The 14,546-nt window shown below is 47.5% G+C and overlaps 1 protein-coding gene across 3 annotated transcripts in view; it reads right to left on the reverse strand.

The window, feature by feature from the left end:
* The window catches only part of FBXW8 (F-box and WD repeat domain containing 8), a 126,747-nt gene that overhangs the window by 75,302 nt on the left and 36,899 nt on the right, over window positions 1-14,546 (reverse strand). For all 3 annotated transcript variants that reach the window (XM_040443778.1, XM_040443779.1, XM_040443777.1), the window contains exons 3-4: window positions 11,677-11,841; window positions 9,005-9,093 (exon numbers count right to left, since the gene is read on the reverse strand). In XM_040443778.1, the coding sequence (XP_040299712.1) occupies window positions 9,005-9,093; window positions 11,677-11,841 (254 nt within the window). The remainder of the gene's footprint in view (window positions 1-9,004; window positions 9,094-11,676; window positions 11,842-14,546) is intronic.

The following is a 14,546-nucleotide window of genomic DNA, read 5'->3' on the forward strand; positions in this document are numbered from 1 at the left end:
GGGGGGGGGGCAGCAGAGAGGAAAGGGGGTGTTTACACTGCTTCCAGGTGCCTGTACTTATTTGCTAAAAACACTTTTTCCCCCAGGCTCTTCATCACAAGGGGGGGGGGTCGTTTTGATTTAAGAATGCTGTAAGTAAGGTTAAGTGACTCACCCAAGGTCACAAAAAACATTTTAGTGGCACAGCTGGGATCAAAACAGGTCCCAGGCTATTCTCCAACTGCTGCTTAGCCAACGAGCCAGGCTGCCTCCTCACAGGACAGTGTCTTCAAACAAATACGGCTTTCCAGAACCATCCCCACTCAAGTGCAACATATGTCCTTTATCGTTTTCAGTATTGGGACTCAGGCTTGCAGGATACAGCTCCTGAACCTAAGCCACCAATGCCACCACCATCTCTAACCGGAAGGGAGGCAGCCAACAAAAAGACTCCCTGTGCTGGCAAGGAGCGTGAGGCCGGGTGGGCGCAGTGGAGCCTCCCACACACGCTCCACGGGGGACGTGGGAGGACGTACAGAACGGCTGACAGAACCGCACCCTCGACAGAGCCACACGCATACAACCATCCCCAAAGCGAAGTCACGGTTCTCTTCTGGTCAATACTCGTGGCAGCCAAAAGGAGCCTTGCTACGAGGCCTCAGGCCAGGAATGCAAATGTTTGCATTTGTGTGTCAAATCCGGGAAGCTGGTAGCGGCTGCCTACAGCCCGGTGTGGAGAAGGATCCTGAAGCTGAACGCCATCACAAATGCTGCGATGGATGACTAATGCCCATCGCAGGTGTGGGACTGAGGAGTGGCAGCACGTAGGGAACTCATTCGCATCCCTGCCTCAGACAAAACTCTACCCGCCAGCTCCCACTCATCCTTCCAGACTCGGCTGAGAAGTCACGTCCCAGCAGAAAGCCGGCCTGACTCCAGGCCCGGACGAGGTGCCTCTCCCCAGTGTACTATGGCGGGCGCCCTGCTCTCGGCCTCCCCTCGCGTCTCCCTGGTTGCTCTGTGGCCGCCTGGGCCGTGTCCCTTGCCAGCCGGGGAGCAAGGGAGGTGTCTGGAGTATTCATACGTGCTTAGTAAATGTTGAATGAATCAATCTACCGACTTAAACTCAGAAGGTAGAAGTGGTTTAAAGCCTACAAAGCAATTTGGCAGAGGTCCCACATTTCAGGAAACATTTTTTCCCTTAACCTGTAGAAGCTTTAAGGACTATTCTCATGCCCCATAGTTTATTTAGTAATAACCAAAGAGTACAAATCAATGAGATCAAGAGTATTTACTGTTTTCTATGAAACATGACTGTATTGGATTATGCAATTAACAAAATGAACTCAATCCCACAGTGCAGTCTTTCCGTGGAAAAGCACTACTGTAGACATCAAGTGCAGCTTAAGACGCATCAATTGAAAAATAATGAACATCTTAATGGACCTTACGAGATACATGCTCTACACACTTAAAACTGTTTTCCATACATCTTGGTTAATCACAATCAATAGAGTCAGAGTCAATGATGGTTATGCAGAGTTATTGTAGCTGTGGCCCTTCCCATTATTCCTTGGAGAACCAGAGATGGATAAATGCAGTCATGAGTTCACCAGTATTTATTAAGGATATTCTGGAGCTCCTTCATTAAGGATATAATAAATGTAATGCTCTTCTCCAGTCTCTTATCAATACCTTACCTCAGACTTATTTACCAGAAGAGCATGTATACCTCACAGCAGAAAATAAATAAATTTAGAAGTATTTTTAAAAAAGAGGTCCCTAACGGATAATGATCGAATTCCTTATGGGAAACAGTCCAATGTCATAATGAGTCGCAGCACAAAATCTATGTAAACCAAGGTTGAAAGGAAAACTGTCAAGAGAAAAAGTTCCTTAAGAAGGAGAAAGATAAAAAGCATGTCCTTACTAAGTATAAGCGAGGGGACATTTATCTAACACACCTTTATCACCGGTCTCTACTTACAAGGCATGTTATCTCAAAAGTCTCAAAGCAATCCACAGGTATTACCTGTTTTTTATACATTCACTTGAAGCTAGCCGAGTATTAAATCCCGTCTTTGTCGTCTTTAGCTCCTGGGTAGAATATATTTTTAAAATGGGGCACACACACGATTTCAGAGGAAAGCCATTTGTGGTATGGTACATGGTCAACCAAAGGGCACTTTTTTAATTACTGGGAAAAAGTGGAGGAAGAGGGCCTAAAAGCAGGGTATTTCAAGTTCCCTTAGATGTGGGACTGCATTTGAATCACTATCTTCCTGTAGTTCTTAATTAGAAATAATGAGACAATTGCACTGCAAGTGCAAACTGCACCAGACAGTCAGACGTTCTATTTTACATATAGAAACTGGAAGCTCAAAGCTCAGCTTCCCCACCCCCCCCACCCCCACCCCCCGCAGAAGCCTGGAAGCCCTGGTGTCCGGGTCGTGCGGACATACGGAGCTACTAAAGGCAGAAGCCGGAGCCACAGCCACAAGTCACTTGGCTGCTACAGACAGGTGCTGGCACTCTGGTCACACGTCTGCTCGGGCACTCTGGCCTCACAGGGAACAGGGGTGGATGAAAACGAGACCACAGGGGACAGCAACATCTTCAGGAAGGAAGAGTGCTGGTATTTTGCCACGCCAAATGCTAGTTCGCCCCTCCAACCACTCTTGGCAGAGGCACCGATCGCGGATCACGGATCAGAGACACTGAGACGCCGTCACTGTTCCTTCCAGTACGGACAGAGACCGTACGCTAAAAAGACAGATCACATCAGCAGAGGACAGGGCAGGAAAACATTAACGAGTGTTGAGAAAAACCGCGACACAGAGAGGGGGCTTCATATCGGTTCAACCAAACGGGGAGGAAAAGGTCCTCGAACAGGGATGGGGAAGCATGCTCTTCGGCAAACCGCAACGCTTCTGGCTTGCGAATCGTGAGTAACAGTGAGGAGGGAGTTTGTTTCAAGACACCACCGTACACCCGGGCATCTGACAAAAGCGTCTGGGGAGCTAACAGCCTCATGGGGGGGCGGCGCACAAGGCCCCCGGCGAGCCCCAGGCTGACAGTGTCCTGCGCGTCGTTCCTGGGGTTCTCTCCTTCACTAGGTGGCGGTAGAGCCAATCTCCTTCTGGCCCATCACACCTAGACCTACAGCTCAGGTTTACAACGGGGCCTCTCTCAACTCGTGAGGTCCTCTGTTTTCAACGCTCTTCCCTTCCAGAGTGCAACTGGGGACACGAAGAACAGTGGAAGCATCACAAAACAGGCCAGGGATGTTCCCCTAGGCTCATCTCTGATCCGCAGAACTTGAGAAACATTTTAAAATTCCCAGAGCTGTCATCACCAAAAGAAACACAAATGCCACACTTTCTAATCGCAGATAATCCACAAACCGTCCAGATCACATCTCTTCTTCTAAATACAAGAGAAAGCACACACGAAACCTCAGTTTCAGGAGTCGTACCCCATCCCCATCACAGAGGAAACACAGCCGGAGGATGAACTCGGACAGACAGGTGGTTTACTGCGTGGAGATTGCTGGCTTCTGAACACAAATTTCTCCTCAGGTTAAAGAAATGGGTGGGGCGCCTGGGTTAAGCATCCGACTTCGGCTCAGGTCATGATCTCGCAGTTCGGAGTTCAAGCCCCGCGTCGGGCTCTGTGCTGAGAGCCTGGAGCCTGCCTCAGAGTCTGTGTCTCCCTCTCTCTCTGCGCCCCACCCCCACCCCGCCCTGCTCACACTCTGTCTCTCAAAAATAAACATTTTTTAAAAATTTATTAAAAAAAAAAAGAAACAAGTTTTAGCTGGAAGAACAAGGTATAGGTTGTGTCTGACTAACTCAGTCACAGGCGAAGGAACTTCTAGTTTTCCAATCAGCAAAGAAAACAACGGCTGCAGGTGCTTTCCGGGATGCTGCACACCACTGCTAAGCGGCCAAAGAAGACCACAGAAAGGCAAGAAAGGCGGCGACAGGAGCCCAGGCAGTAAGGTACGGAAGATGCGGTCAGGAAGCACAGAAAGCACAGGGTCCCAGAAGCAGGGAGTTTTCATTCCGTACACTTTCCTCCAAGGTTCTCGGGTGCCGGGCCCGGTGTAAGGCTCTGAGGGTCCACACGCACTCGATGCACCACCTCCAGCACGTTAAGAGGGATACAGCCAACAAGACCCAACACGGCCACCTCACGGGAGGGGATGGGCCAAGAAAAGACCGCCGGCGACCTGTGACAGCGTGTGGCTCGGTGGAAGGGCAGGGATGAAGCCATGCTGCAGGAAGTTAAGACGTGAACGTGTCTGCTCGTTACTTATGCACAGACACAAACGAGGGAGGTGTATTCAGGAGGGCAGGCTTGAGGGACGGTTTGGAGACTTCAAAGCAAAAAATTAGACTGGAAAGAAGTTGAGGGTCATCGGGGCATTTCAAAAGTAGTTTCTTGGGGCACCTGGGTGGCTCAGTCGGTTACACGTCCCACTCTCGGTTTTGGCTCAGGTTATGATCTCGCAGCTTCATGGGTCCGAGCCCTCGAGCCGCTGGCGCAGAGCCGGCTTGGGATTCTCTCTCCCTCTCTCTCTGCCCCTCCCCCGCTCGCACAGTCTCAGTCTCTATTCAATAAAAAAAATACAAAAAATATTTTAAAAATAATTTCTTAATCTGGAAAATGTGAAAATTTATTCCTCTAAATCCACCAATTCCACAAATGGGACTCTAGCCTAGGAAAACGAGGCTAGGGACGTGTCATTCTTTATTCCACACACTTCTATGGAATTTAAAGGCTCTTAATAAGCACGTGTTTTATAATTTTTAAACAAGATTGGTAGTACGGGCCATCATAGTAGCAAATGAGGACTCGAGAAGGGAGCCCTGGCGCCCGGCTCTCCACGTGGACACTGCAGACGAACGGCAGAGCGGCCATGCACGCACACGCCAGTCCTGGCTCGCCACACCCCTCAGCCTCAGTCAGCCACACAAAACGAGCGTGCTTTGAAACAGTTTCCTCGACAGCTCCTTCCAGGTTTAAAACTACATGATTCCAAGTTTCTTGAAAAGGCTAAGAAATCAAACAACAGACCAGAGAAATTAGGGATTTCTCCAGTTTACCATGTAACATGCGGTATAAGGTGGGATGGGGGTCCGTATATTAAATTGTAGTACTTCTTTCGGACAAAATGATGTACAAGCACTTTGGGGCAGTTAATCAAATATCACATGCCACCCCTAGTTTTAAAAAAGATGCTTACAGGGACACCTGGGTGGCTTAGTCATTTAAGTGTCCGACTCCTGGTTTTGGCTCAGGTCATGACCTCATGGTATGTAAGTTCGAGCACCACGACGGGTTTTGACGGGTTTTGCGTTGACAGTGTGGAGCCTGCTTGGAATTCTATCTCCGCCTCACCCTGCTCTCAAATAAACTAAAAAAAAAAAAAAAAAAAAAAAAATTCTTACAAATTAACCGCACAGAAAATACAAGGCTGTGAATTATTTCAAAGTAAAGCCACAGCAGAAAACAAAAATGTCAAGGCAAAGCTGTGCTAGAAGCTGCAGACAGTCACTTCCCCAGGAGTCAGGAGGTGGGCAGATATTGGGGTGGGGTTAATAGGCCAGGGGGCTAGAGATGCCCATGGGAGGAGAGAAGGCTTGAGTTGGGCCTTAAAGAATGGGGACTGGGTTCTTTTTAGGGTGATGAAAATGTTCTGGATGAGACAGTGGCAGAAGGTTACACAGCCTTGTGAATATACTAGAAATTACTGACTTCTGCAACCTAAAAGGGTACATTTTATGGTGGATGATTTATATCTCAATGTCAAAAAATAAAGAAGACATGGCCAGGGGCAACTGAGGCACCGTGGGAAAAGCCAAAGTTACCCTCAGGAGAGTAATCATTAGAAAGGTAGGTTGGAAACCAATTTCAAAGGGCTCAGAACATCAGGAAAAGGTAACTTGAAATTACCATCTGTGAGATAGTAAGGGAAGCCAAGACTCATGGAAAAAAGAGCAAAAGACCAAAAGCCCTAAGAATAACATCTGCCTGCTGTGCTGGAAGACAAGTCTGAGGGAGGAGGCGTCGGCCAGGTCCTGCTCATTTGAGGTATGGGTCTTGGGCGGGTTTGAGTGAAAGAGTATTTGAAGGTTACTCTGGTTCTGAGTGAGGCAGAGCGAGGCAGACCCAAGATGGGGTCACCTGCAAGGCTAATTGTAATGCAAATTACTCTAGGCCTTAGCAATGTGACTCCAAAGCAGGAACTTTTACACAGAGGCTTGAAAACGATGACGGGAAGAAGCAGGAGGTTTCGTAACAGCCCTTGCTGTCTACTATATGAAACAAACTGAACAGATTTCGGTTTAGCTGTAGGTGCACAAAACTTAAGCCCCCGAACAAATTCTGCCTATGATCAAAGGGAGAGAAAGGAAAAGAAGCAAAATCAGAGAAACACAGGCTAAGGACGGGGGAAAGAGATGGCGAAGTGGCGTCTCTGCAGGCAAGTCCTTGGAGATGCACAGGCTGCACAAAGCTGGGCGAATACGACATTGATTGGGAATGAGGTAACCACAAACACCGCTGTCTCAAATGAAAAGGGATCCAAGAACCGACCCAGAAAACAAGCATCGTAACCACCAGATAAAATTTTAATGATAAACACAAGATGCTCGACGCACAAGCAAGACCAAAGTACCCAATGCCAGGTCGTAAACGCAAGGTTCTCTTAGGAAGAGGAGTCGGGAGGAGCCTCTCTGACCCACAGGTCCTGCTTCATCCTATCGACCCACCAAACTCTGCCACTGCTTTGCGTTGCACCGGCATCATCTGTAACGTGGAGAAGCCCTCAGGGGAACGGACAGGCAGGAAAGAAAGGGCTGGCCTCTGGACTCGTGGCCAGCCTGCCCTTGTGAGGTCCATGTCCAGATCAATTCACACTTGGCTTCTGAGATTCAAGTCCCCTTTAGCCATAATTTCTTCTATGACTCCCATTCCAAACTCAATATTCTGTCCTCAAAGGCCTCCTGACACACCAGGAGACCCCTTTAAGCTAGAAGGACAGAGGTCCTTTCCAAGTTACCATGGAGTCTTAGAATTTGTGGGCAGAAAGGACCATATGAAGCATGAGCTCTTAGGCCCACATTTTAGCAACGAGAGACAGAAGCCAAAAGCCACACTTTCGTATTTGTGGTCCACTCATCTTTCTAAAAACAGTAGTTCTACGGCATTTACAGCAAGGGCATTAACCTCTAAATTGTGGCCAGCAAAACAAAAGCTAAGGAAAAGTGTTCCTCCTGAGCAGATCTTGTTTAAAGCAAACATACTTTTTTTAGGCCCCGCAGATCATGGAACATTTACCTGTTTGGAGTTTCAACTCAAATGGTGTCCTTCGAGGAATGCTTAAGGATCGAGTCTTCTTGGGGCACCTGGGTGGCTCAGTCAGTTAAGCGTCTGACTTTGGCTCAGGTCATGATCTCACAGTTTGTGAGTTCAAGCACCACATCTGGCTTTCTGCTGACAGCTCAGAGCCTGGAGCCTGCTCTGGACTTTGTGTCTCCCTTGGTCTCTGCCCCTCCCCTGCTTGCCCCCTATCTTTCAAAAGTAAATAAATAAATAAACATTAAGAATGGGAAAAAAAAAAAAAGGAAAGCATCCTCTTTATTTTATTTATTTATTTATTTTTTAAAATTTTTTTTTCAACGTTTTTTATTTATTTTTGGGACAGAGAGAGACAGAGCATGAACGGGGGAGGGGCAGAGGGAGAGAGAGACACAGAATCGGAAACAGGCTCCAGGCTCTGAGCCATCAGCCCAGAGCCTGACGTGGGGCTCGAACTCACGGACCACGAGATCGTGACCTGGCTGAAGTCAGACCCTTAACCGACTGCGCCACCCAGGCGCCCCGAAAGCGTCCTCTTTAAAGAAAAAGACTACCTACTACCAAGCTGTTCAGGCCAAGGTTTGTTTTTGGTTTCCTCCAAGTAGAAACCTCTCCTAGGGGACTCACCCCAAATCTAATCCAGACTCAGGGTTTTAAGTATTCTGGTCTCCACTTCAAATGTTAAGTATACAATTTGAGACTGTAATTCAAGACGGCTTTTTTTTTTAATGTTTATTCATTTTTTTCCTGAAAATTTGTTAGTTTTTAAATATAATGTATTGTCAAATTGGCTTACATACAACACCCAGTGCTCATCCCAACAAGTGCCCTCACCCACTTTCCCCTCTCCCCCAACCCCCATCAACCCTCAGTTTGTTCTCTGTATTTAAGAGTCTCCGATGGTTTGCCTCCCTCCCTCTCTGTAACTATTTTTTTCCCCTTCCCCTCCCCCATGGTCTTCTGTTAAGCTTCTCAAGATCCACGTACGAGTGAAAAACATGAGATCTGTCAAGATTGCTTCTCAATCCAAAGATGAAATAGGTCTCCTCACTGTACATTAAAGAAATACACAAACTGTTTCACATTTCTATAGTCAAACAGGAAGAATTCACGAAAGGGGTTTTTGGGACAGAAGCCACTGGAATTTACAGAAGCTAAAATTCAATTTCTTCGTGATGGAGATAACTAAAAAGCCTATTTCAGGACAAGTTAAGCAGCAGATACACACTGGCAGGAAGATTATGTGTGGCCTCGGCCCTTCCTCCTAACGGCCTCAGAACAAGAGTAAGAGTGGGCTCTGTTTGTGCCAACACGTATCATTCTTGCTTGACTTTTTTATGTCTTCATAAAATACTGATGGTTTGCCTTAATGAAAATCTAACCTAACACACCACAAGAGTGATTTAAAAGCCAGGAAAGACACATGGAGACAAATGGACTGTAGCTCTAGGCTACACCGCGCGCTTCTCACCACCAACTTCAGACTCCGATCCCAGACGGCAGAATCATGGAGAGTGTCCGTCTCAAACCCGGGCTGAGGCGGGAAGGTACACGCTCTCAGGGGAAGATCGCGGCACTGGGACTCAGAGGGTGGCGCGTGAGAAACGAAAGACCTTAAGATGAAGAGTTAATTACTATGTGAAAAAAGGTTTTTGCTTACCCGGCAATGACAACGCCGTCATGGGAATGCACGTCACACAAAACCGCATCGGGAACGTGCTCCAGTTCGCTCACGGCACCTTTGCGATTCTGCATAAGGAGAAGGGGGATGCAGTTGGTCGTACTCTCGGGACACCCCAACGGCAGCACTCCGCGCTCAGCTACACTCCACGGCCGTGTCTTACCACGGGTATTGTGCTCAAAGTCACCGGGGCGTTCCAAAGGACCACGAGGACAGCTAATCTGCTAAGGTATTAACATTTACGAGTTACCCCACACAAGAAGACCGTGAACCCGGGGGCACGGCCATGGGAGACGCTGCTCCCGCGCTCAGGGGGGTTACAGGCTAGAAAGGCAAGGTGTGCGCTCCACTAGGCTGGCGGGGGCACGTATCTGAAGAAACACAAAGTCTGTTTCGAAAGCGCAGTTCCAAGGACAGAAGGTATTTAAGGGTGTTTTACGTGCCAACAGCCCTTACGAACACTCAGAGGATACGATGAGAGAGTATACACAGAGACAAAAGTCAGTATGGGGAAAGGAAGAAGACCACAAGGTCAGAGGTTCGTGGAATTGGTATTTTTAAAGGGAACCCTAAAGCCCAGGACACGTGTGGTTCCTGAGACTAGGCGGCAGGTAGCAGATGGGTTTTCCACCATATGGACTCTGCTGACTTTTGAGTCACTTGTACAAAGATCATCATGCTGGCCACAGGCCAGGCTGTACGGGAGGAGCATTAAACAGTCATCCTTGCCACTACCCTATGAGCGGGCTACCATCAGCCCCCACTTTAGAGAGGGGAAAACGGGAGCATCCGAAGGAAAGCAACTTGCTCTAACACCACCTTTCATGTTTTGATGGAGCTTTCTCTCTAGAATCACAGTAAGCATCCCACCATCACAGTCAGGGCAGGATTCCCCATTTCACATTTCACTTTCGTAGTCCTCACTGTTAACAGGGCCAGGAAAGGGGCTGAGCCATCTGACTCCAGTCCACTAACTCATTTATCAAGCGCTAACCAAATGGCTTTATACTTGCTAAAGACAACTAGACGTTCCAGTCAACTGTATGTGACTTGCAGCAGTCATGGAGGGCCAGATGCCTGGAGGCAGGGCTCCGGACACCTTCACTGCTGCCACCTCCAGCGGATGAGGAGGTACCTGCCTCCCTCTGGGGCTTTCTCCACCACCAAAGAGGAAGCAGAAAACTTAGCGGCTGCGCTCTCTCAGGGTCTGACGGCTCAGAATTCGAGCCGATGTACACAGACCATTGCAGCACCCACGTGCACAAGTCAAAATATCCCTCCTTCCCGGAGGGAAAGGCCCCAGTTCAAGCTAACTCACCAGCTCTCCTTCAATTCCAGCCCTTCCTGCCAGGCTCGGGCCCAGCTCGTCTAAGCAGCTCTGTCAAACCCTCACAGCTGCCTCTCACCGACTTCCCTCACGCAGGCCCAGCCAAGCACATGGGCAAGAAGGCTGGGTGGGGAGGGGTCTCCACACGAGGCTATCATCTGGTGAGCACACAGCTGCGGGGCCAGGGTGCTTTTTACTCAGAGGTGTCTTAACAGCCTATGAAAGGACACCTATGCTCGTTCCCCTTGGAAAGGCAGTTCTCAGCCGGGGGCCATTGTGCCCCCGCCCCAAGGGACATCTGACACGCCTGAAGCCATCTGTGGCTGTCACGACGTGGGGTAGGCGGAGGATGCTATTGGTACCCACTGGGTAGAGGTTAAGGAAGCTGCTCAACATGCTACCACGCACACAGGGCAGCCCCCACCAAAGGAGTTGTCTGGCCCCAATGCGAGGTTGAGAAACACTGCTCCTATTCGCTTGACTAGAAACTGTGCGTTTACCCAGACCAAGAGCATCGGTCACTAATGAGGTTATGAGGTGACCGAGGACGGACCCGCACACAGGCAACGGGTCACCGTCAGTAATGAGCAAAAGCCTGTGATCTCAAAGTCCGTTAGGATCGACCTTTACAGGAGTGGAGGCAGTAGGTGTGGTTCCACCGCTGCCCTACGAGGGCGTCTCCAGCTACCAGGTAGGAAGGAGGGCCGCCACCGCACTGTGGTCTTGTCAGGCCTCGAACAGCTTTACGTAACGCCGTTCTTGACAGAGATTTCCTACAGAAACACAGCACCGTGCAAATTCTTAGCTGTGATCTAATATTTCTGTAGAGATTTTGAAGTGATAAATGCTATGGAAGCAAGCCAGTGGGTTATGTGAGGGGAGAGAAGACAGGACTCAGAGACATTTAACAACCTCCCTCGCAGTCACTGGAAATCACATTTGCGGCACTGCTTTCGTATTCAGGTGGTGCTTTTGCTTTGTTGATGCGTTAGGGGTCAGGGTCGGTGAAAGTGAAAGGGGACTGCACTGAGCACGAGCCATCAGAGGGGAGGGGGCGGCACCCCAACCTCACCCCTCCTCTCCTAGACAACAGGATGCTCCCCAACAGCACGGTTGCAAAGGGGGGCAGATACCCTAACGGCGAGCAAAACGGGCAACGAACCACCGGCAGCCGACAGGATGCTCACCGCACTCCTCTTTGCTTTTGGCAGTTAGTTGGCCTCAGGCCGTAATCGGAGGGCCTGCGGGGTTAATCCGGGGCCTGGATTCCCGCGTCCTTGCCGGCTATTCTTCAGTACAGGTAACGAGATTGGCCACCGCCTACCTTCCAGTTGGTTCTTAACATGTGTTCCTTGGCTCGGCACTCTTGGAAGATGAGCTTCCAGCACGAGTAATCAGAGATGCTGCTCTCGGGAAGGTGCCCTTCCTGCCGGCACAGCCGGTACCAAAGCACTTCGTCTTCGGCAATCACCTTCCACGTCTTGCTCACCTAAAACGGCACAAGTGACACAAATGCCGAATTCTGCAATTAGAGAAGCCCCTCGCCATCCAAAAATCAATCAACACCTTTATTATTACCCCGAGTTTATGGCAGTATAAAACGTCTCATTAACAAAACATTCTGAGGTGGAAAAGAAATACAAGCAAACGTTTCCAGTTTTATTTTTCGAGATTTCCAAACTGTTGTTCTATCATTTCATACCACATGTTAGATGCCTTGGTTAAATTATTATATAACATGTAAGGAAATTATTATATAACATGTAAGGAGAAAATACACAAATACATAAACAGCAAAAAATGTAAACTGCAACTGTACAGTTTTTCAGACCGGAATGTCTTCACTTTCCTTTTACCAATGGGCACTTGTGTTTCTTTCCTTTTCTTTCTTTCTTTTCCTTCTTTCTTTCTTTCTTTTTTTTTTTTTTTTTTTTATATTTCTTCTTATACAAGTGGAGACTGACTGTCTCTGAAATAAAAGGCTGTAAGAAAATCAATATCCATAACTCAACACTTCTGGTCATACGAGAAATTCAAATTTATATTATGTAGAAAAACTTAGACTTCAAGTGGATAGACTAAAAAAAAAATTTTACACAAAACTCAAGCTGTTCACCAGGACCATAACGTCTGATAGAGAGAAATTAATGTTCTGTCTGGACTGAATTTCAAATCCCAACAGTATCCAGAGGAAATGGCCATTTTTGCTATTAGTATTCTGTCCTCCAAACCTAACTCAGGGGACAAAGCAGTTACTTCTTCACAGGATACCGTACAAAGTTGCACAAAAGGTGGACTCTGTTGGCAAGATGAGAGAATGATCCAGCAAATCAACATGATCTTGAGTCTGTGGGGTCAAGTGCTTAACACTTGCCGCCCATCTAAAGGTTGAGACTCATTTCTAATAAAGTGAAGGTCATGGCCACTGGTTTACAGTAACCTGTGCTCCTGAACACTCCCTTGGGGCCACTTCAAGACGTAGAATACACAGACAGAAGAGAGAACACGAGACAAAGTAGGCGAGAGTGCACACAGCATGTGTCTCATTAGGATTCCTCGTTTGAAGAAGTACCAATAGGTAGTTCACTTTTAGGATGGCAGAATAAAGAACTCCAAAAATCTGCTCCTACATTCAAGCAACAAGAATACTGCCAAAAGTTGTCAAAATCAACTTTTTCAGAACTCTGGAAATTAACTAAAGACTTTCAACATTCCGAGGAGCATTTATTCAAGAAAAATGTTTTCATCTTGGTAAGGGCAACTACCTCCATGTTGTTTTAACTTGCACTAATCCCATCGTCCTCTGCCGGCACCACAGGTAGCTCCACGGTAACCTTGAAAAACAACAGCCTCGCAACTATGGTAGCTGTGAAAACCAGCAGCCTGGAAGACACCAAAGGGGCCAGATGGCTTCACAGGTGCCCAAAATGCCATCCCCAGGGAATGGTCACGATTTGACCTGTGTGACAACCTGCTGGAAAGCTCTCTTCTGGAGGCTTGTCTTTATCTGACCTGACTCAAAGCTTCCTCTGCCTTATCTCCAGTGCATTTGTCCCAAACAGTAAGGGAGAACTGTTTAAGGTTGTGGCTGCCTGAGGTACCATTACCACCCTGGGGCTACAAAGAGTTGACCTAAAACTTAAAAGGGAAACCTGGGGAATGGGATGTCCCTAAGGGGCTTTGAAAGGCTCCCACAGATTTCTGGGAGTCAGTGTCATGCACCTGTATAGGACTGTGTGTGCACCCAGAAAAGGGATCAGAAGGCCCTGATCTCTCACTCTGGCTAAACTTGAAGCTTTGCACAGCATGATGTGAAGGCTAAAACAGAGTTGTGAACCGCTGGCACAATGAAAGCATGCCCCAACATACAGAAAGCAACTCAGCAAAAGATGGGAGATTTATTGCTTCAACATATTTAAGGAAACCTCTGTCCAATCACTAACCACTCAGCTAAATGAGCAGAGATTTCAGTGGTCACACATGATAAAAAATACAAACCAGAGTATTAGTCCAGAAAAGTCACTAAAAAATAGCAGCAATAACAAACAACAAAAACTAACTCTCCAGAAGAGAGTGAATCACATTTTAAAGGAGTTGTCACGTTTTAAAAGTCAATTTTTTAAACACAAAATGTAGACACATGCAAAGAAACAGTAAAGAATGAGCCATATGTGGAAAGAAAAAGCAGCCTGAGCAAGTCCAGACTTTGGACTTATTAAACTAAGACTTTAAGTCAGCTATTATAAATATGTTCAAAATACTAAAGGAGAGCAGGTCTAGAAAAATAAAAGTTATAAGCACAATATTTCACCAAGTAGAAAACAGTGATAAAGAAACTTTAAAAAAACACAAGTTTTAAAGTCAAAAAGCACAGTAACTGAAATAAAAAATTCAATAGAGGGGCTCAACGGATTTGAGCTAACAGAATAATCAGCAAACTCAAGGTCAATTAAGATTATCCAGTCTAGGGGCGCCTGGGTGGCGCAGTCGGTTAAGCGTCCGACTTCAGCCAGGTCACGATCTCGCGGTCCGTGAGTTCGAGCCCCGCGTCGGGCTCTGGGCTGATGGCTCAGAGCCTGGAGCCTGTTTCCGATTCTGTGTCTCCCTCTCTCTCTGCCCCTCCCCCGTTCATGCTCTGTCTCTCTCCGTCCCAAAAATAAATAAACGTTGAAAAAAAAATTAAAAAAAAAAAAA

The sequence above is a fragment of the Herpailurus yagouaroundi genome, unplaced genomic scaffold (genome assembly GCF_014898765.1).
Source record: "Herpailurus yagouaroundi ecotype Mexico unplaced genomic scaffold, PumYag 191, whole genome shotgun sequence".
Taxonomy (NCBI): Eukaryota; Metazoa; Chordata; class Mammalia; order Carnivora; family Felidae; genus Herpailurus; species Herpailurus yagouaroundi.